Below are 22,115 nucleotides of genomic sequence, written 5' to 3' on the forward strand. Positions count from 1 at the left end.
AAATATTGTTGTATGTAAAGTAAATAAGGTTTTTAAAATGTTTAAGAAGCTTCATTTAAAATTAAATTAAAATGAAGAGACCCCCGGACCAGTGGCCAAGAACCAGGCAGCGTGAGTGCCACTGAAAATCAGTTCACGTGCCGCCTTTGGCGCACGTGCCCTGGGTTGCCTACCCCGGTATACAGTTTCTCAGCCTGTGGATTAAGACCAAGTTCAAGGTCCACCTGCCGCTTTTGTTATGGCTAGATATGATGGAAGTCCCAAAAAACGTTCCATTTTAAGATGGGGTCACAGTATGGAAAAGGCGGAGAACCACAGATATATTAGGAATGAGCAGGACAGCTTTTTTTGCCCTCGTCTACATCTGGTCAGGCAGTTGCAACCCTCTCAGATGTGGACTTCATTACCACCATCTTGTTTTTTGTCTACTGAAAAATCTACACTATCCAATGAAGTTCATACCTGACGCTATAGACAGACATAACATTCCCTCCAAAACAAACCAGACGTTACAATTTTTTTTTCCCAATCTGTTCAGATAATGATGCTACCCTTTACTGACTGTTCTAGTCGGTAACATAATGGTTAAATACGATGAGGAAAATGTTCTTCTAGAGGCCTGCTATGTTGGTTAAGCTGTTTTTTCATGTTCTTCCATGTGCACCTTAGGGGATCTGAGGTACCATTGTAACTTGCTTATTATTAGATTTATTTTACAGATAAATAATTGCCCACTATTTAAAGCAAAAGGTATTTTCCTTAAATAGTACGGATTTTTCACTCTCTGAAAGAAACATTATTATATCAATTTAAGGGTGTATGTTGACAGGAAGGAATTTGTTTTGGGGGTTGATTACCTTTATGTTAGATTATCAAGCTTTAGAATGCTCAATTTCAGAAGTGTTAAGAAGTAAGGTTAACAAGTTGTGGCCCAGGAATCTGGAAGTTTCAGACTGAGGACATGCAGGTATTAATCCACTCCCATCCTGTGACCCCCTTCACCCCTGACCCTGGCCCTCCCAAACCCCTCTTTACCCCAACACCTGCCCTCCCCTCCTGCACCTCCTTTCTCCCCTAACTCCTGCAGTCCCCTCCCGGACCCCCCTTCACCCCAACACCTGCCCTTCCCTCCTGCACCTCCCTTCTCCCCTAACCCCTGCACTCCCTTCTGGTCCTGAACCCCCTCCCCATTTGGCGCTCCAGGCACTTGGAGCAGCTGACCTCCTGCCTCCAGCACGTGGCTGCGTGTAGTGTGCTGCCCTTCCTCCTTCTGCCCTTTCCACCAGCCTGGGCACTTAGAGGCCTGCCGCTGCATTCCTCGCACCAAGGAGAGCCTGCTCCGGCTGGGGTCACAGGGGAGGTGGGGCCCTGAGCACCCTGGGCTCTGGCAGGATGCTGCTGTGCCTGATCCCGCAAGGGGAGCGAGGGGGAGGGGGGGAGAACCCGATGCCGCTGGACCCAATCCTGTGCTCTGCTCATGGGTGGCATATATAAAAAGAGGTTTGGGGAGCCTAAGCCTCCCCAAAAAAGGCTGGCCATGCAGGAGAACAAATGCTATGGATACAGCATAGATCACCTCCCTTTGGAGGTGTGCCGGCCCACTGCCTCTGTGGGTCTGGCTCCTCCCATTTCTAGGGAGCTTTCAGCACTCACATGAAAGCCTCTCTAAAAATGGAAGACTCACGCACCGCTTATGGTGCCACCCCATTATTGCAGCCTGGGCGGCTCTGGGCTGTGGGCAGCTGCCCCACTCGCCCCGCCCTAGTTATGGCCCTGGTCAAACCTGACCTTACCTTTGGTACTTATATGGCTCCTATTCTTGTAGTATTTGATCAATACATCAAATAATTGAGGGACTATCACCACAACACTGTGAGGTAGAGAAGTGCTGTTACCCTTTGTTCTATATAGGGAACTAAGGCACAGCCTAAGTGACTTGGCCAGCATCACATATGAAGTCTTTGGCAGAGCAAGCACTCTAGGTTTCCCAAATCTCAGGCTACCAACCTAACCACTGGACCATTCTTCCTCTAGAATGTATTCTCCAAACCATTTGCTCCACAAAGTTATATCTCAGATACATTTTCACACTTACATTTCTATGACGTTCTCCTTTTGCATTTAAGTAAGCCTTGATTGCAGTCAATCCAGCATATTCACCCTGGGCCCCACTGCAAGAACACAAAGCCCATTATAAAGTATGAACTAGAATGTCCATGTAGTACTGTATGTTACATTTAAACCATTCTTGCTCAAGCCATTTTTGGTGGGTTTGAGCAAGTTTAAGCAGTTTATAAAGAACAAATACAATCTATGTTTTAAACTGCACATGCATAGGAGATACAAGACAAGTGCACACAGTTTATCAAGTGTACTGGGTGAAACATATTATAGTGACGTCACTAGCTTACATTCTATCAGCACTAGGACTGCAACAACGTTGTAGGCATTGAATAGCTCCCCATTTCTAACCACATAATACTAATTTAACTAGCAAAATAAATAAATAATACAGCTAGTACAGAGATCCTGTTCCATCAAGAATACTAGGCCTGGATAAAGCATTACAACATAACAGACATCCAACAACTGGAATAACTTCACAGACATTTAAAGAGGCAGAAGACATTTCAGTATATTTGGCATGAAATGAGTGATTATAGTTCCAATACATAGGATCATAACAGTACTCATCGACTACTCAGTAAAACCCTAGAGATTCTCTAGCCTCATAAAACCTTGCATATTAATGAAGAGCATTTTCAACAAGAATTTAAGTTATGTAGCTGCTGGCTTCTCCAACAGTATTCAAAATAGCACTATTCCAAGAGCTTTGCTGATGTGCTTTTCAGAACTTCAACATACCTAGTTCCCAAAAGCCAAACCCGTGGCTGTGGGCTCAGCCGTATTCCCTGCATGGCAGCTTGTTGCATTATTAGACAGTAAAATCAGACCATAGTGATTTTGTCAGTGGACAGAAATTAAGGGATGTTATACTTCAGTGCTCAGCTCAGGTAGGTTGTAACGAATTAAAACGCTTCATATTACTCAATCAATGCCTCCACCCAACTGAGGGAAGAATCACATCCAACTAGCTTCTCAGAAGGGATAGTTATAGACCATTGTGTGGCATTTGGAATGGGGGACCAAATGCTTATCAAGATCACTTGTGAAGTGAAAAGAAACGTTCACATATCTTCTAAACACTAAGAAAGAATTCACCATAGTGCGTATGCCTGATGTTACACCTTTATTTCAATGAACAAAGTATTCAGGTGTGTCTGATATTACTTACCTTTAAGAGGAGAGGGCCAGTTTGAGTGACAGGTCAACCTTTGTCTGTTTATTTTAGATCATTTGGGGGCCCCAATCTAAGTCAGTCTCTCTACGTATACTTTACTGATTCTAGAAAGAGCCTTCCTCCTGCTAATGCTATCTGGAATGATAGAGCAGCATGGAGGCAATATTTGCTTGAGAACATGGCTGATTCAAAGAGCAACAGTGATCATGGGGCTGAGGGAAAACAGGATAAAGCACTCCAAGTAGGCCCCAAAGAAATCCAAAGAGGTTCAGGAAAGGGGTAGGATAGTACACCTGGAGCGATCAGATGGCCAGTAGACACCTGTCACTGTGCTCCCCTGCTCTCATTCCACCAAAGCAACACAATCACCCCAGTGGTCACCTCTAGTTATTGCCAGCAGGGCAGATTAAATGGCTCACCAACCCCTCAAAGATGAGATTTGGCGAACCACCCTTGCCCGCTTGAAAAGGGGATGGTGAGATTTGTTTAGCCCTGTATGATAGAGTCTCTCCCAAGCACCACCAGCACCCCGCAAATTTGTCTGTTTGAAGCAGCACTTGTCTAGCCAAAGGCTGCCTCATCTGACAAGCTCTACCTTGAAAATGAAGAGAAGAGCATTAAAAAACAAAGAAGAGACATTAAAAAACATCAAAGTGAACTTGAAAGGGGTGAGGGAAGGGCAAGATTGGTCTGTCACTCTTCCTGACCCTCAAACTTTTAGAAGAAAACATTGCCAGATTAAGATTCTCTAACATTATTACCACAATCAAGCCTCAATGCCCCAGTCTTGCATTCAGGCAGTACAGCTGTGGAAGAAGCTAACCTTTAGATCCGCTCCAATCAGGGATGCCCACAGCCACACTCACAGTACATATCATTGGCAGTGGTGAGGAGCAGCAGCCCTGGCTATTCCCCTTCCCACTCAGGTTTGGCCCCAACTGGCCTTCCATCATGAGGGTGGAGGGGGTACAAAATTGAGTGAGTGATATTATGAACTGGTACATGGGGGCTGCAGCACCGCTCAGGTTATCCCCACAGCCCCTGTCATGATGGAGGTCCAGTGTGGCCAGACCTGAGTGGCTAGTGCTTCTTGATGCTGCCATGGGGCCGAATCCTTCACCAGGGCTCTCTTCAGGAGCCTGCCTGACCTCACCCCATTTCCAGCAGCTTTTCCACCTTCTTAGGAATGCAGAGTGACAGCGCCTGGGCGGGCCCAGCGGAAAGACGGGGGCAGAGTATGGCACAGACTCCGCAGGAGAGGTGCTAGGGCCAGCGGCTGAAGCAGAGATGCCTCCACAGGGATGGATGGTGTGTAACATGTCAAAGATGTCTGGGAGCACCCCTGCCTCCAATCCTTTGACAGCAAACCATTTTCTAGAAGCAGAGATTAATTTTTTGTTAAGCCACATCAGGGAGTGGATGTCTAGTGAAGAGCCCCTACCTGTTTGGTTGGAAGGAGATTTTGTCATAGCCTGTGATCTCACACAGATCCCTCTCGAGCTCCCTGAAAAGTTGCTGGTACCCTTGAGCCTGGTCTAGAGGCACAAAGGGATGGATATTAGCAAATTCTTTCCATGTGATAGGCTAAAGGGGGAAAAAAAAAATACTGAGCTATAACAAGAGATTGAGTTTGTAAACAATGTGTTTGGTGTGAAAAGGGTTAATGGTGAGGGAGAAGACCAGAGATACTTAGGTCTCTGAGTAATGACATTCTGCTGTTAATCAGAGTTTAGAGGCTCATATTAAGTGGTGCTGATATAGTGTTTTACTCCCAGAACACCACAGGCGAGCACTGTATGGGGCTCCATTGTGCCAGACACTGTACAAACAAGTAGCCGACAGTCTTCACTCCAAAGAGTTTATAATCCAAACAAACGGGGTGGGGAAAAGGGATGTAATAGAGTGAGCTAAGTGACAGAAACAAACGTCATGTTAGTTCCACAATTTATTGGGGGGTGGGGAGGGTTAATTAGGAGGGGATAAGCTAAATGGAAGGAGAAGGGATAGGGGGCAGAGCAGGGAGAAGAGGGTAAGAGGAGAAAGTGCGGAGTGCAGCCAACATAAAGAGACTGAGGGAGGGAAGGAAGAGGGTTGGAACAAACAGCTAATCAGCACAAGGTGGAAAAAGTCCAGTCAAAACTAGAGAAAGTTCTCTGAATGCCTGAAGTTCCCTGCTTTAGCAGCAGTTGCTCCTAGCAGCAGTTGCTCCTAGCAGCAGGAGTCTCTGGCTGGTTTCATTGACTGGTTTCAGAAATTGAACTGAAAGGAGACTATCCTGTCATATGGTGACCAGGTACCAAATAGGAGATTTGGATTATTTTTATTTATTATTATTATTATTAATTATTATTATTGAGTGCTTTCATTACAGTAGTGTCTAAAGACCCCAATCAGGATCAAGATCCATTGTGCTGGGCACTATACAAACAGTAGAGACAGACCCTTCCTCAGAGAGCTAAAAAAAAAAAAAATCAAAAAAAAAAAAATCAAATTCTTTAATTCCACCCATGTTATTAACACCATATTCATAACATTTTAGGGTAGGATTTTCAAGAGGCCTTAAGAAGCGTTAAGTGCCCAAATACTATGGAAATTCAATAGGAGTTGGATACTTAACTCTTTTAAGCATCTTTGAAATTCCCAAACATAAATCAGTAAGCAGGTAGAAATATGTTCAATTTAAACAAGACAAAAGTAGTCATCTTTATCTTCTCCCCACCTCCAACAAAATTACTTGGAATGGAATTTTTAAAAATCCCTCAGTGTTGGCTCAACTCTGCTCCAATTGAAAATCCCACCCAAAAACATTGAAGTTTAGGTTGTTTAAGACAATAAAATTCAGTGTTTACATGTACAATAATAGGGACTAACACATTTATTTGGGCATAAGCTTTCGTGGGTAAAAAACCCACTTCTTCATGCATCTGAAGAATGCCAAGTAAATCTGTTAGTCTTTAAGATGCCACCGGACTCCTCGTTGTTTTTTGGATACAGACTAACATGGCTACCCCTCTGATACTTAATAATAGGGACTGTGTCTGTTTGGCTGATTAGACAATTTACTTTGGGCTGGTCTCAAACAAGGAATAATTCTGTTAGATGAACTTACTGTAAGTTCAGATGAACTATTAAGCTTCATTGTGCAGGATCCCTAAAAAATAATAAGAATGTATTCAGTCACTATTCCTTCAAAGAGAGACTAATCACCTGATTTTATTTATTTTTTTTAGGGAAATACCTACCAAAGGAATCATGCTGTGAACAAGGGAAATATCTTTGTTTTCTAATCTTTTCATATACCGGACAATATTCGTTTCAGAGTGATAGCTGGAGGGAAGCAAAATGTAGTGTTAGGGCAAGCAGTTTAACCCATACAGAAGTGCTCCACTACAGGAACTGACAAAGACTGCACAATGGATAAGAGCCATTTTCTTTTTGTATTTAATTTTAGTCTTTCATAAACAAGATTTGCAGACAAGTACCTAATACACCAGTATGTCCTGGCTAGCCAGTCAGACCAGAATACTTAGTTCTGATTAAAAGAATTTAGTACATCTCCCTTACTGCCATTAGAAATATACCATCACCATGAATGAAACTGTTCAAATATTCTGACAAGACTAAGTCTTCAAATATTACTCCTGGGGGAATTCTGCGCCAAAAAATTAAAAAAATTCTGCACACAATATTTTAAAATTTTGCAAAATTCTGCAAATGCTATTTGTCAGAACACCACAATATAATCATGCCAGTTTCAATTATTTTGGTAATTTATTTCAAAATACCTGTCAGCAGTATGTCTGTAACAACACAGACACACAAAAATTCCCCCAGGAGTAGAGAGTTAAAGAAATCCCTATGACAACCCAGTTCCTGCTTCTCTGACCCCTCCCCTGCAGAGCACAGCCAAGGGGTCAGACCCCTCTTCTCCCCTACCCCCACTCCCGAACCTAGCCACTCAGACCGCCTCTCCCCCAGAGGCCAGCTGCTGGACACTCCAGCCCAGACACTCACAATCCTACCCTCCTAGAGCCCAGGGATCCAGAGGGAGAAACAGCCTGATGCTGGATCCTGGAGTTACACAGAATTTCCTGCACACTGCCACCTCCTTCCTTCAGAGGGTGCTGTGAACCCTCCAGTTTCCTCCCCCTCCCCCTGGCCTTGTCATCTATTTGTGAGCTGGGCTCTGCCAGGTACAGGAGCCCCTAGTGGCAGCCAGCAGCACTTCAGCCCATTTCTGTGGGGGGAAAAAAAAAGGAAATTCTGTCCATCCCACATTAATTTCTGCAAAATTCTGCATTGTGCAGAATTCCCCCAGAAGTAATTAAATATGAAAATAAGAAGCGTGCTTGTTTGGTAGACAAACACAAGATGGACACAAACATCTATGGAAACCAAGCCGATACGAACACATGCATTTTGTCCACAAAACGACAAAAATATATTGCTTAGCTTGGTTCAGACCAGAGCAAAAAGGGTTTGAACAACCCTTCCAAAAAAATAAAAAATTTAGTCACTTGTATCTTCCTCCAAAAAAATAGACGTTTAGTATTGAAGTGCTATCTCAGGATGAACACTGGTAAATGGATGCTACAAGGCAGGGATGGGCGAACTTCGACCTGGCCCACAAGCCATTTTAAGCCTGCCCATGAGCCGCACCATGCAGCTTGGCCCTGCTCCGGCCAGGGTGTGGGGGCCGCACCATGTGACTCGACCACGCTCCAGCCAGGGCACAGGGTCGGGGGCCACTACGGCACTCCAGCCAGGGCGTAGGGTCAGGGGCTGTACCATGCTGCTCCCGGAAACTGCAGCGTGGCCCCACTCTGGCTCCTACCCACCCCAATGGAAGTTTCAGGGGTGGTGTCTGCGAATGGGGCAACATGCAGTGCTGCCTGGCCACACCTCTGCATAGGAGCCGGAGAAGGGACATACCTCAAGTGGCTCCCAAAAGCAACGGCAAACGCTGCTCAGAGCCTGCACCCCCAGAGCCTCTCTCCATGCCCCAAACCCCTGCCCCAGCCCTGATCCCTCTCCTGTTCTCCAAACCCCTCGATCCCAGGCCGGAGTACCCTCCTGCACCCCAAACCTCTCATCCCCAGCCCCACCCCAGAGCCTGCATCCCTTCCCGCACCCCTGCTCCAGCCCTGATCCCCCTCCGACCCTCTGAACCCCAGCCCAGAGCACCCTCCTACACCCCAAACTCCTCATCCCCAGCCCCACTCCAGAGCCACACCCCCGCCCCAATTTTGTGAGCATTCATGGCCCACCATATAATTTCTATTCCCTGATGTGGCACTCTGGACAAAAGTTTTCCCACCCTTGCTATAAGGTAACAATCTTCAGTACAACCTTCTCAGAGTACAAAAGAAGGAAGGGGCGGAGGCAGGAAATGTGTCAAACCTCTATACAAAATCTGAAAATCTGCAGTGGGAATAAACTTCACAAACCTGTTGAATACTTGATGTGTCAAGAATTTGGAAGTCCTCTTAAATGCAGTACTCAGAATGCCCCTTGTTTCTTTTCCCATACTCTCAGCAACCAATTCCTTTGACAAGTAGAGAAATATTAAGTGATTAAATAAGACATCTTCACAGAAAAAGAATTACATTTCTTCTCTCAACAAGTTATGCAGTTATCAGAGTGAGCTGAAATACACTGCCATCTTATTACCAATATTGACAGGTTCTTTGAAGCACATACTTTTATCATCATACATTCTTGTAAAGCATCCATAACACTTCTGGCATTATATAAAATAAAAAATTTACAGAAGCCTCACTAATTCACACTAGAGGAACACTGTTGCTAGTTACCAAGTACTGTGGGTGGAGTCAGTGTGACATACTTCCTGCAGGCCACTGAGGGATTACTGCCAAACCCAAGGTTTCAATCCCAAAAATAATTAGTGCCCCGAAACACAGGATGTCCAAGTTAAACAAGGGGATTAAGCAGCATACTCCCAGAGCATGGCATTACTCGGTAACCCTCATCCTGATCTCTTCAGTAAAGAGAAATCTGAAATTACCACTGTATTGTTCACTGACAATGTGTTCAATCCTGTACAACATACAAAATACAGACAGTCCCTGCCCCAGAGAGCTCACTATCTAAGCCAAAGTAGCAGAGTTCACAGGAGGAATGAGGAAGTCAAAACAACTGAGTGACTAATTTTTTTTTATTAATATTCTTGACCTGAATATAGTTTAATACATTTTTGTAGCTCACTGAAGTACAGATTTTATGTGCAGTAACACTTCTAATTATTTCTAAATTATCTATATTGTACTTACAGATGAAGATTCACACCCAAAAATCCACAACAAGTCATCCAGGTCTCTCTCAGTTACAGTTTCATCAAGTGACACTCCAATCTATGGGGGGGAAAAAAAAAGTAGCAGCAGTTACTCATAGTTCCCAAAATCAGGAATTACATTACATGTGTTGTGTTTTTGCACATCACAATATACGATCTTCATTCCATTTTATGTACCTGAACCATTAATATTTCATTTACAAATCACTTCAGTTCCTAAAACTACAATATAGTTAAGTTATATTTGTATTATTTCTTGCGTATTTTATTTTCCTTTTTCTTCCTAAACCATTCCAGGTTCACTTTACGGTTTCAGGGCTTCAGACTGCTATCCTGAATTAAAAAATAATTGGATTACATATTTAATTCTATTATGGCTATGCAGTTACATTTTATATATCACAAAGGGGACATGGCTTCATTAGGCTTGGTGTTCCTACTGAGCATGTTGAATGATTTGCAATCAACTTCTGTTTATAATTATCTTTAAATATGGCTAAAACAAAAATAGCTGGAGTTTGGAACTTATTTATATAGTACCCACATCATGTGGGTGATAGGTTTTAAGAGTCTCTCCACAAAGTCCTGAATAAGTATAGCAAGTTCTCACCACTGGTGAGGGTAAAAACCAGTATTAGAAAGACGAAGCAAAAGACCCAGGAATTTTTGAAAATCAGTTAATATTCAGTATGCTGCCAAGCAATTCCATGTTTTTATATCCCATTTTAAAAGTATTTTATGGAAAAAATTGTGGAGTAACATATCTGAGCTGGTTAGAAAGACAACTTCTTTAAAAAAGCTTTTTCCGTTCTTCATAGCCACCATACTACTTAATGACTGAAAACTCTCAATACACGAAAACCATACTGTAAGATTTTGTGAAAGGTTCTGTGACTTACTGTGCCATCACTATAAATCCGAAAGTTTATCTGCTGCTGACTTGCCCTGTCAAAGACCTCCTTGACTGCACAGCCACACTGGATCTTCAAGGTATCAAAGAACAGGTCATGCTGCAATGTGTGACCTGCTCGCTTAAGACCTAAAGGAAATAAATTAATCCCATATATTCCATGCTTCATTGGGTCCCTCTTCCCACCCTCCACATCTGCCTCTTACGTAAGTATTATTTTAACAAGCAGCATTACACTGAATGCATGGGACAGTAAAATCTAGCATTTCTACCGAAGTGCAATTCTGTATGTAATATTTTATGTCTGAGCTTTCTTTATAATGTACATAAGATGCTAAGAGAACTGTTGCTGAACAAGATATTATTAAATTCAATATAACAGAGATAGGTCTTTGTATTTGTTCCCCCACTGTCAATATAAAAAAAATGTAAACAAATCTTTACATAAATACACCTCTACCCTGATATAACACGACCCGATATAACACGAATTCGGATAAAACATGATAAAGCAGCGCTCTGGGGCATGGGGCTGCCCGCTCCGGCAGATCAGCATGGCAGGCTCCAACACACTGCTCTGAGCAGTGTTAAGGGTGCTGGGCCAGGGCTGAGGGGTTGGATAAGGGGCAGAGGATCTTGGGGGGCAGTCAGGGGGGTTGGATGGTTTGGAGGTTCTGGGGGTGGGGTGGTCAGGGAATGGGGGAGTTGGATAGCGCGTGGGAGTCTCAGCTTTCCTCCTCCTCTGTATAATCAGATTAACACTGCACGGGTTCCGTTCCACGAGCCACTACCACTGATTCAGAGACAGGGGACTGCAGCACTGCAAGCCGGCAGCGCTTCCCCGACTTCCCCACCTCACTCTTTGGCTGAGACACTAATACCCGTACTTTCAAGGCCGGGGAGGGAGGCTGCACTGGCTGCGACTAGTGAGTATCCCTTGCCCCCTCCCCTTTACAGCAGCTGCTTATCTGCTGCTGCCTCAGCGCGGCTCCAGGAACCGCATCTGTCCCCAGCAGTGGTGGCAGCAGAGCACGAGCCGATCCCACCACCGTGCTGCCCTGCGCCACGGCCGGTCACAGCAACTGCTGTGAGCCAGCAGCCCCACAGCGAGTGGCGCAGCCCGGCCACGAGAACGGCCCCAGCAGCTCCATGATGCCCAGAGCTCCCGGCTAGCCCGGCCCGGGGCACCGCACACCTGCTGTCACCCCCGAGAGGTGCCCACAGAAAAGGCTTTTGCTCAAGGCCAAAAGTAAGTTTGATATAACGCAGTTTCACCTATAACGCGGTCAGATATTTTGGTTCCCGAGGACCACGTTATATCGGGGTAGGTGTATAAAGATGTAAACATTACATGTAAACATGTAAGTATTCCTGGAGTTTGGCTTGGAACAGGAGAATTCCAAAAGCTTAGATCTTTCCTGTGATCGCACAGGTCTTAAGAGTCGGGATGGGCTGTAAGTGCAGAGCATTTTACATTGTTACTCTAGCACCAGCACAGCTCTTTCTGTATTAGCAGTGGTAGCAGCTCTGGTGTAAGGTAGCAGTCATAATTTTACCACAGGATTATCTAAATTTGATCAGAACAGCTCTAGACCACATGGCGGTAAGAATGTTAATGGGCAGCCTACCCTAGTACTCCTACTGGTCCAGCACAGGTGAAGCTGTCCCATACACAACAGCAGCAGAAACTATTTACAACCTATTGATTGCTAAAAGGAAGAGCTAGCATTCACTTTCTGAGATCGCAGGTGTCTACAGAGAGCAAGGCCAGTCAAGCAAGATGAGCAGAACCTTGTTGGGAGAGAGTGATCTGAGCCCTCCAGTATTTTATAGACAGCTGGGCCATCAGGGGCAATTGGACAACTGTGATCAATTCATAGGGTGCATTGCTCTTATTACGAGTTGAAATCTTCTGCCAACATCAATTACAGAAGGGTTAGTTATGACCTCCTAAATGCCTACATCAATAGCAATAGTTGCACTAGACATATACAGCCAATATAGAATCATAGACTTTAAGGTCAGAAGGGACCATTATGATCGTCTAGTCTGACCTCCTACATAATGCAGGCCACGGAATCTCACCCACCAACTCTGTAACAAACCCCTAACTTATGTCTGAGCTACTGAAGTCCTCAAATTGTGGTTTAAAGACTTCAAGGTGCAGAGAATCCTCCAGCAAGTGACCCATGCCCCACGCTACAGAGGAAGGTGAAAAACCCCCAAGGCCTCTGCCAATTTGCCCTGGGGGAAAATTCCTTCCCGACCCCAAATATGGCGATCAGCTAAACCCTGAGCATGTGGGCAAGACTCACCAGCCAGACACCCAGGAAAGAATTCTCTGTAGTAACTCAGATCCCACCCCAGGCCATTGGGCATATCTACCACTAATAGTTGAAGATCAATTAATCCCATCATATCATCTCCTCCATAAACTTATTGAACTTAGTCTTGAAGCCAGATATGTCTTTTACTCCCACTGCTTCCCTTGGAAGGCTGTTCCAGAACTTCATTCCTCTGATGGTTAGAAACCTTCGTCTAATTTCAAGTCTAAACTTCCTGATGGCCCGTTTATATCCATTTGTTCTGTGTCCACATTGGTACTGAGCTGAAATAATTCTTTTCCCTCCGTGGCATTTATCCCTCTGATATATTTATAGATAGCAATCATATCTTCTCTCAGCCTTCTTTTGGATCAGGCTAAACAAGCCAAGCTGTTTGAGTCTCCTTTCATAAGACGGATTTTCCATTCCTTGGATCATCCTAGTAGCCCTTCTCTGTACCTGTTCCAGTTTGAATTAATCCTTCTTAAACATGGGAGATCAGAACTGCACACAATATTGCAGATGAGGTCTCACCGGTGCCTTGTATAACGGTACTAACACCTCCTTATCTCCACTGGAAATACTTCACCTGATGCATCCCAAGATTGCATTGGCTTTTTTCATGGCTATATCACATTGGCGACTCATAGTCATCCTGTGATCAACCAATACTCTGAGGTCCTTCTCCTCCTCTGTTACTTCCAAGTGATGCGTCCCCAGTTTATAAACAGAAATTCTTGTTATTAATCCCTAAATGCATGACCTTGCACTTTTCACTATTAAATTTCATCCTATTACTATTACTCCAGTTTACAAGGTTGTCCAGTTCCTGTACGATATCCTGGTCCTTCTCTGTATTGGCAATACCTCCCAGCTGTGTGTCATCTGCATACTATTAGCACATTCCCGCTTTTTGTGCCAAGGTCAGTAATAAAAAGATTATCTCCTAAATGCAGACATTCTACAGAAACAGAACTGCAGATTTTTGGATGAGATTCAAATAATAAAATTTCAATATCCTTTTGATTTGGAAAAATCAAGAAGTTTCCTGTTGTTCTTAATAATCAGAGTACAAGTCATGTTCGTAATGCAGTCAGCCAATAAGTTTTGGGATTTCAGTGTTTATAGCAGTTCGCTGTTCTATATAATTTGATTACATTGAACAGCCTTCACTTCAGCTAATCTAATCTATTTAATCTGTAAATTTAAACTATACTTTAGTGAAATCCGTTGAGTCTTCTCATCCAGTATAGATTAATAAAATGGGCAGGTAATAGTAGGAAAGCATAAACCTTTCAAGAAGTTCTACAGATTTTGAAGAAGTTCTGCAGATATTGCTAAAACTCCCTGTAAATTTCTATTTGAGAGACAGCATGGTATAGTTACTAAAGCACAATATTGGTAGTTGGGAGACCAGGATTTGAGTCTTGGCTCTATTAATGGCTAGCAAATCAAACCTCTGTGCCTCAGCTTCCCAATCTAAAACCAAAATGATAATATTTGCATATGTACATCATAGTGGTACTGTTAGGCTTAATACAGACCTTTGTATACAAAACACTAAATACTATTATTATAATGACCTGGTGGCATACATTCAGTGCAGAAATTTTGGATTTCTTCTGCTACTTAAAACTGTTGGTGGGCAAAAAATGGAAGGTCAGTGTTTTTAAGAGGTGTGAAGATGTAAGATCTACCCCTTTATAATTTCTAGATACTCACCTTCAGCTAAGATTAGAGTGGCATTGTGCACCCTTCTTGCAATGTGCTTTAATCCATTTGAACCATGATAGACTCCATACATGGCAGCCATGTTAGCCAGAAGCGCCTAAAATGTCCAAACATATTTTAGGAACAATCACTTAAGGTTGATTGCTGGCAATTTAGTATAACTAGCTTCTTTAGTGTCCCAAGGCAACAATATAACCACAATATTAAAAAAAGCTATCAATAAAAGGTAAACTCTGAGTTCTAGGTAATCTACAAAGTTAAGAGATAGGAAAGCTATGTATCTTTTTCTTAGTAAATTATGCATTTACAAACATTTTAAATAGTAACATTGTTCATGAATTCAAGATCCTTTGGTGTTTAAGTGGTTCAATGACTAAAAAAAAAAAATAATACTGTGACTTGTAAGCTTAATCTTCATAGCCAGCCATACGTATAAAAGTTCTGCAGATATTGCTGAAACTCCCTGTAGATTTCTATTTGAGACACAACATGGTATAGTTACTAAAGCACAATATTGGTAGTTGGGAGACCAGGATTTGAGCCTTGGCTCTATTAATGGCTAGCAAGTCAAATCTCTGTTCCTCAGTTTCCCAATATAAAACCAAAAGGATAATACTTGCATATGTACATCACAGTAGTACTGTTGGGCTTAATTAATACCTTTTATATATAAAACACTAAATATTATTATAATGACCCCGGTGGTGTATACTCAGTGCAGGTAAATAGTGTTGTTATAGTTGTGTCAGTCCTAGCATATCAGAGAGAGAGAGAGAGAGAGAGAGAGAGAGAGAGAGAGAGAGAGAGAGAGAGAAGGTGTGTGAGGTAACATCTTTTATTAGGCCAACTTCTGTTGGAGAGATGCTTTTGAGCTTGTCTCTCTCTCCAACAGAAGTTGGTCCAATAAAAAAAAAAAAAATTACCTCATCCACCTTGTGTCTCTAATATATGTGTTTAGGGAAGGTGGGCGTTAGTATAACTCCTTGTAAAAGATGATACCCGTCCTGTGGAAAGCGGGATACATAGTCATCAGGTACGCGTATTCCAATATGCAGATCACGTCACCTCTTTCAGGATTCCTCATAAGGAATGATGTGAGTAATGCAAGTGCTGGACATTCTGTATTGGCTTTATCTCCTTTGCTACATTACAGTATTTGTGATGGTTTGTTTTGTTAATAAAGTTTATAACATTACTAATCAGAGAACACACAATGGATTGTTTCTCATGTGCTCATTGAGGCCCTCATTCTAATGACAACCTCACCACTGTAGTTGATCTGGAGGTAGAATCCTCTCAGACCACTAGATGGTAGATAAAATTAAATTTACCCTTATACATCACACCACATCTTCCAATAGTCTCTGTATCCTGGGTAGAATGCTTGAGTTTTTGGTTTGAATCTCACAAACCCCTAAATATAACTTCCAACAGAATCATTGTTTAAGGTCTGTGCTCAAGAGAATGAACATCTCTGATGAGTGCTAAAGATTTAAAACTCTCAATATCTAGTATTAATCTAAAAAGAGAAATTGTGGCAAAACACATTAAGAACATGAATAGAGTCTGCATAGGGACCAAAAGTTTTTTGAATACATCTAATTATAAAGATGTTTGTCATAATCACAGCTGCAAAAAGTACCAAAGAAGTTCTCAAAATCTCATGAAAAAAGTTATTAGTTTGTTCCTGGGCACTTCTCAACCTACAATTTCATTTATCATTCCATTTTGATTTGAAAATAGCTATTTTATAATAGTAAGAATTTAATAGCTATTTGCACATCACAAACCTATAAAGTTCACATTTTCACTGTTTGAATTCTGAAATTACTTCTGCACAAATACAAAGCGGAACTCTTCATTCTGAAGTGTTAAAATTCTACTTCTTCAAAAAGGGACCATCCAGTTTATAGGAACTCAGCGGAGTTCCCTCTCCATGACAAGTGGCTGCAATTTTTTCATTTTTGAATGAAAACAAATCATTAAGATGATCCTTTTTTTCCAAGCAAAAATTCCAAGTTTCATGGGATTGAAAATTCACTCACACACACACACAGATTTTTGATATAGAGGTCACCTGTGCTGTACAGATATTGCTGGTGGCCTTGTCCCTTCTAATATGCTGCTCTCGAGTTTGCAATGCAAGCCGATATACTTCTTTTCCATTTGCATCTCTGGACCATAAAAGAAAATATTTCTTTGTTAGTTTACATTGATACAGGCTCTGCATTAGCTGAACTGCTATGCTTAGTTTGCTAACTTGAAGCTAACTGGTGGAATTTCTTTGGGGTGAAGAACTGCGATAGATAACCATTCTGAGTAAAGTAAAAAGTGACCCAAGCCTTAGCCTATCCCTGAACAGATGTTCATGTTAAGAAAAACAAACACTTAAGATAACACTAAAGGGAACCAGATCTGTCCACTTCCTTCTCACTACCCCTCAAATGACAGATACTCTGGATTGGGAGACTTTTTTTTTTTTTTTTTTAAAACAATAAAGTCAGTAGAAGGTTCTGAAATATCCAAAACTTCTATATTTATCCAAATCACATCTGTCAACAGCCTCTGTCTCTAAGGGAAGGTTAGAGAATCTAGCTAGTCTTCTCTAATCCTGTACTGTAAAAATAAAAATAAATAATAATTAAAAAAATCATATTTTACTGGTTTTATAGTTGTATGAAAACACTGGTGTTTATCAAGGGCTACAAAAATTTTCTACTGATTTTTAAATTGAACACTCCCACGGACAGAGTTCAGACACTAGAAGAAAGAAGGAACACTCTGCATATGCAATACCTACTACCTTAAAAAAGTACTGCTTAATACATGTAATATTAGTTGAGTAATCCATTGATACTAGCACAAGATGTTGCTAAGTGTCTGTACCAATCCATCAATCTGTGCAGCTCAGTTAATTTCTTAAAGAATTCCTAATATTTAAAGACTTTCAGAACTAGAGAGGAAAATTTGACAGCAACAATCTTGTATACAAAGAAATGTGTCAGAACAGACATTTCTAAGACTTCAGGGAACTCAGTAAACTAAACTATTCACAAACAGTATTTGCTCATCTGCTGTATGGTGTCCAAGATAAAGACAATTGAATCCTGCTGTTGTCCTAGGGTTCCAACAACACAGCTTGGTTCCTTCATCAATTAAAAGGCCTCCAGCAAACACAACAAAAACAATTTGAAGGTCATAGCATAAATTGCCTTTGGGAAATATTGTAGTTCTGACCGTAGCTTTACATTTTAATGTTTTTTCCCCCAAATGTTCTGGTGACACTGTGTGAGATGAGAACATACTTAAAATGTAAGGCATGCCCTAAAGTACTATAATAGCACATAACTTTAGTAAATAAAATGAACATTCTTTCCCCCTGAGATACACAACTCTTTAAACTGATCATAGTTTGAAATAAGCATGCTAGGATATGCCACAAGCTTGATTCATGATTCTGAAGTCTAATGCCAGGTATGACAGGGTATACTGGGCCATTTGATGCCCCCTGGTGGAGGCCTTGCAGTCCTACTACAACCCCCCTGAAAATGGAGCAGTAAAGGTCAATCCTCCTGGTCTGCCTAGAAAGTCTGTAAGGAAGCAGTCAATCAAAGCCAGCAGGCTCAGTTAAAAGGAGCTGCAGTGCATGGCTTGAGTAGACCATTTCCTGGCAGTGACCAGAGCTGCAAAGAATATACTCCTTGCTGGAGCTCAAGAGTGAACCAGAAGATGGGTTCTGCCCTGAGATAAGGATGAAGTTGAAAGGGCTGTGTGGGAAGTGTCCCAGGGAATAGCAGTAGCAATTATTAAAGGAAGCAGCATGTGGCTGCTATTTGTAGGGTCCCTGGGTCAGGACGCAGAGTAGTCGGTGGGCCCAGTTACCCCCTCCCCTGCCACTGGCAGGGTGGCCAAATCCCCAAAGAGGGGACAAGTGTGTTTAGAAGCCCAAAAAAGGGGCTAGCATTTAAAGGGCGCAAGGATGGGGCTGAAGACCCTAGAAAGGGCCAACCATTTGTTGAACTTTGTTACTCCTCTGGAAGGGGACTGAATGTGAGAGGTGACCTGACTGGATAGCTTGGTCAGCGAGAACCTCTGAGAACAAAGACTCCCGTGATGGAGCCCTGGGGTGAAAGTGAGCCGGTATGGCGTATCGGTAAGAAGCCGCACCGGCCCGTACCCAGCCTGCATTAAAGCGTTGCCGTGGCAGCGCTTTAATGTCCCTGCCCCTTTTGCTGCCCCTGTTGGCGGCCCTGCCTATAGGGTCTGTCCCAGCAGGGCCGCCGACATGGGAGGCAAAGGGAGCAGGGACATTAAAGCACTGCTGCAGCAGTGCTTTAAGGATGGCCCTTTGCCGCCACAGCGCTTTAACATTGCTGTGCCCACCCCGTCGGCGGGGCCGCGGCAAAGGACCCTGCAGTGCTTTAACATTCCTGCCCCTTTTGGGCCCCCCCCCGGCCGCCGACGGGCAGGCATCCGGAGCCCCGGGCCCTTTAAATCAACACGGGAGCCCCGGGCCAGCCGGACTGGAAGGGCTGGCTGGGGGATGCTGACCCACCCCAGCCCCGCCCTGCCCCATCCACCTGAGGCCGTGCCCCTTCCGGGGGCCGGAGCCACCCCGTCCCGGTAAGTGGCCTCAGTTACTTTCACCCCTGCCTGGGGCACTGCTCTGTAACAGGGCAGGGATGGACTTAAAGCTTGCCCAGAAGGGGCTGAGAACTGAGCCCAGAGACAGGACTATAGACACCAACAAGGGAAGAGCAATAGTCCTTGTTGGACCTTTGTTATCCTGGAAGGGGTTCCTTCATGTGTTTGTGTGAGACTTGGCCAAAGGGCTGAGCCACTGAAGACCTGCCTGATGAGGGTGACGGGGGATGCAGGAAAAGGAATGAGTGAAGGATTATACATGGCCCAACAGGAGATGCTCACAAGAGGTGAGTGAACTCAGTCACACCAAGCATATTGTTGTTTGGGATAACTGTGAGAAGCAATGTAAAAAAAAAAAATGTTCATAAACATGCTAGTGGTAAGGGGTCGGTCCTGGGGTCGGTTTTGTTCAACATCTTTATTAATGATCTGGATGATGGGATGGATTGCACCCTCAGCAAGTTAGCAGAGGACAGTAAGCTAAGGGAGAGGTAAGATATGCTGGAGGATAGGGATAGTGTCCACAGTGACCTTAGACAAATTGGAGGATTGGGCCAAAAGAAATCTGATGAGGTTCAACAAGGACAAGTGCAGAGTCCTGCACTTAGGATGGAAGAAACCCACGCATTGCTACAGGCTGGGGACCAACTGACTAAGCAGCAGTTCTGTGGAAAAGGACCTGGGGATTACAGTGGATGAGAAGCTGGATATGAGTCAGCAGTGTGTCCTTCTTGCCAAGAAGGCTAACAGCATACGGGGCTGCATTAGTAGAAGCACTGCCAGCAGCTTGAGGTGATTCCCCTCTATTTGGCACTGGTGAGGCCCCCACTACAGAAGGGATGTGGACAAATGGGAGAGAGTCCAGCGGAGGACAATGAAAATGATGATGGGGCAGGGAAACATGACTTAAAAGGAGAGGCTGAGGGAACTGGGCTTGATTAGTCTGCAGAAGAGAAGAGTGAGGGGGGATTTGATAGCAGCCTTCAACTACCTGAAGGGGGGTTCCAAAGAGGATGGAGCTCAGATGTTCTCAGTGGTGGCAGATGACTGAACAAGGAGCAAGTCTCAAGTTGCAGTGGGGGAGGTCTAGGTTGGATATTAGGAAACACTATTTCACTAGGAGGATAGTGAAGCACTGGAATGGGTTACCTAGGGAGGTGATGGAATCTCCATCCTGAGAGGTTTTTAAGGCCTACCTTGACAAAGCCCTGGCTGGGATGATTTAGTTGGTGTTGGTCCTGCTTCGAGCAGGGGGTTGGATTAGATGACCTCCTGAGGTCTCTTCCAACCCTAATCTTCTGTGACTCTAAGTACATTAAAACGTATTAATTTTACAAGTTTATATTGTTTCAGAAGCATGAGTAGCGTTTTTTGTTCCAATATGGACAATTTTTAATTGATCGTTATAGTGTACTCCATTAAGCAGGTTCTCAATATTTCAAAACACTACTATATAGGTATAAAATGGGTATTTTGTTCAGTGTTCTCACCCTCCCCCCCACCCCTCCAATCATTAAGGTTTTCCCCACCTTCAGTGCATTATGTAGTTCAAGTTTCCTTCACTTAAATTTCTTGATACTTCAACAGGTTTTCAGGAAGCAGACAGAAAATTCAGAAGTTTATCTGAACCTTTACTGATATTCACTCCTCAGTACCATAAACATTTGAAAGTCTGGTAAGCTCAGAATTAGTAAATTAAGTGAAATACTGCTAATTCTGATGGCCTGGATGTCCCACAAAGTGAGATGTCCCTTCAGTGGGGGGAACGGGACCCATGAGGACAGCTTTCTTGGTCTTGTTGTTTTTTAAATCATTATTGGGCTTTTAAATTATTGCCCAAAGGGCCCACTTCTTTAACAGAAATGAACTTAGATACTTCTGCTTCTGAATTCTCACAGAGGAGAATTTCATTCTCTTAAGTCTTCTCTGTAAACACTGTTTTACTTTACCCAATTTTTGTTTGTTTGTTTGTTATAATCTTGGGGAAAATTTCCACCATCCTTCATTCTCCTCATTTAGTGGAATAGTTAGGACACTGGACTGGGGGACGCAGGTTTAGTTCAGCTATAGAGCTGTGTGACCTTGGGCATGTTGCAGTGTGTCACAGCTCACCGTATATAAAGAAAATAATTGTGCTTTCTCTACCTGAAAGAGGTGTTGTAAGGATAAGTTTATTAAAGATTATGAGGTGCTTAGATACTATGATTTGGGGGGGGCCATATCAGACATTTCCAGCTGAAAAATTATGGAAAAATGTCCCATCTTTACCTTGTAACTCCAACCATTCTCCCAGGCATCATTCTCACCAGGTTTTCTTTGACCGCAAAGAAGGCAGCATGTGGTCCCCCATAACAGAGTGGTACCCCAAACCTCTGGGAGTTACCCAGAGCAACATCCACCCCAAACTCTCCTGGAGGCCTCAAAATACACAGAGCCAAGAGGTCAGTAGCACAGCAGACAAGAGTCTGAAAACATAAAAGCATAGAGTTGTTAGCCTCTTCTTTGAAAGCACACACACAGTATCGATTTGGGGAACCAAGATTCTACTTCAAGCTGTTTTATAACATTCTTGTGAAACTGAAGCATAAAAGTAGTCTTTGCTATGTACGTCCTCTCTAAAGAGGATTGCAATGTCTACAGTTATAGCCAAGTTAAACGTCAGAAATAGTCCGGGGGGAGGAGAGACACCGCGATAGTACTTAATCTTACCCCATTTTGGTGGGCTCTGTCAACTAGTTCAGTGAAGTCTTCCACCTTCCCCTCGGTATCTGGGTACTGAAATAGCACTCCACTGATGTCTTTACCACTGAAATCCATCTCATGGGGAAATTTCAGCTCAATGACGAGACTACTGTAACTGCAAAGCAAGAGATATGGAACGCAAAAGTTATT

The 22,115-nt window shown here is 43.2% G+C and overlaps 1 protein-coding gene across 1 annotated transcript in view; it reads right to left on the reverse strand.

Moving 5' to 3' along the window:
• Nucleotides 1-22,115, reverse strand: part of GLDC (glycine decarboxylase) — a 70,035-nt gene that overhangs the window by 21,023 nt on the left and 26,897 nt on the right. The window contains exons 6-16 of the mRNA XM_038403392.2: nucleotides 21,933-22,080; nucleotides 21,492-21,688; nucleotides 16,657-16,753; nucleotides 14,571-14,676; nucleotides 10,514-10,653; nucleotides 9,592-9,672; nucleotides 8,749-8,846; nucleotides 6,544-6,628; nucleotides 6,411-6,452; nucleotides 4,743-4,885; nucleotides 2,096-2,171 (exon numbers count right to left, since the gene is read on the reverse strand). Coding sequence (XP_038259320.1) covers nucleotides 2,096-2,171; nucleotides 4,743-4,885; nucleotides 6,411-6,452; nucleotides 6,544-6,628; nucleotides 8,749-8,846; nucleotides 9,592-9,672; nucleotides 10,514-10,653; nucleotides 14,571-14,676; nucleotides 16,657-16,753; nucleotides 21,492-21,688; nucleotides 21,933-22,080 — 1,213 coding nt within the window. The remainder of the gene's footprint in view (nucleotides 1-2,095; nucleotides 2,172-4,742; nucleotides 4,886-6,410; nucleotides 6,453-6,543; nucleotides 6,629-8,748; nucleotides 8,847-9,591; nucleotides 9,673-10,513; nucleotides 10,654-14,570; nucleotides 14,677-16,656; nucleotides 16,754-21,491; nucleotides 21,689-21,932; nucleotides 22,081-22,115) is intronic.

Source organism: Dermochelys coriacea, chromosome 5 (genome assembly GCF_009764565.3).
Source record: "Dermochelys coriacea isolate rDerCor1 chromosome 5, rDerCor1.pri.v4, whole genome shotgun sequence".
Classification (NCBI taxonomy): Eukaryota; Metazoa; Chordata; order Testudines; family Dermochelyidae; genus Dermochelys; species Dermochelys coriacea.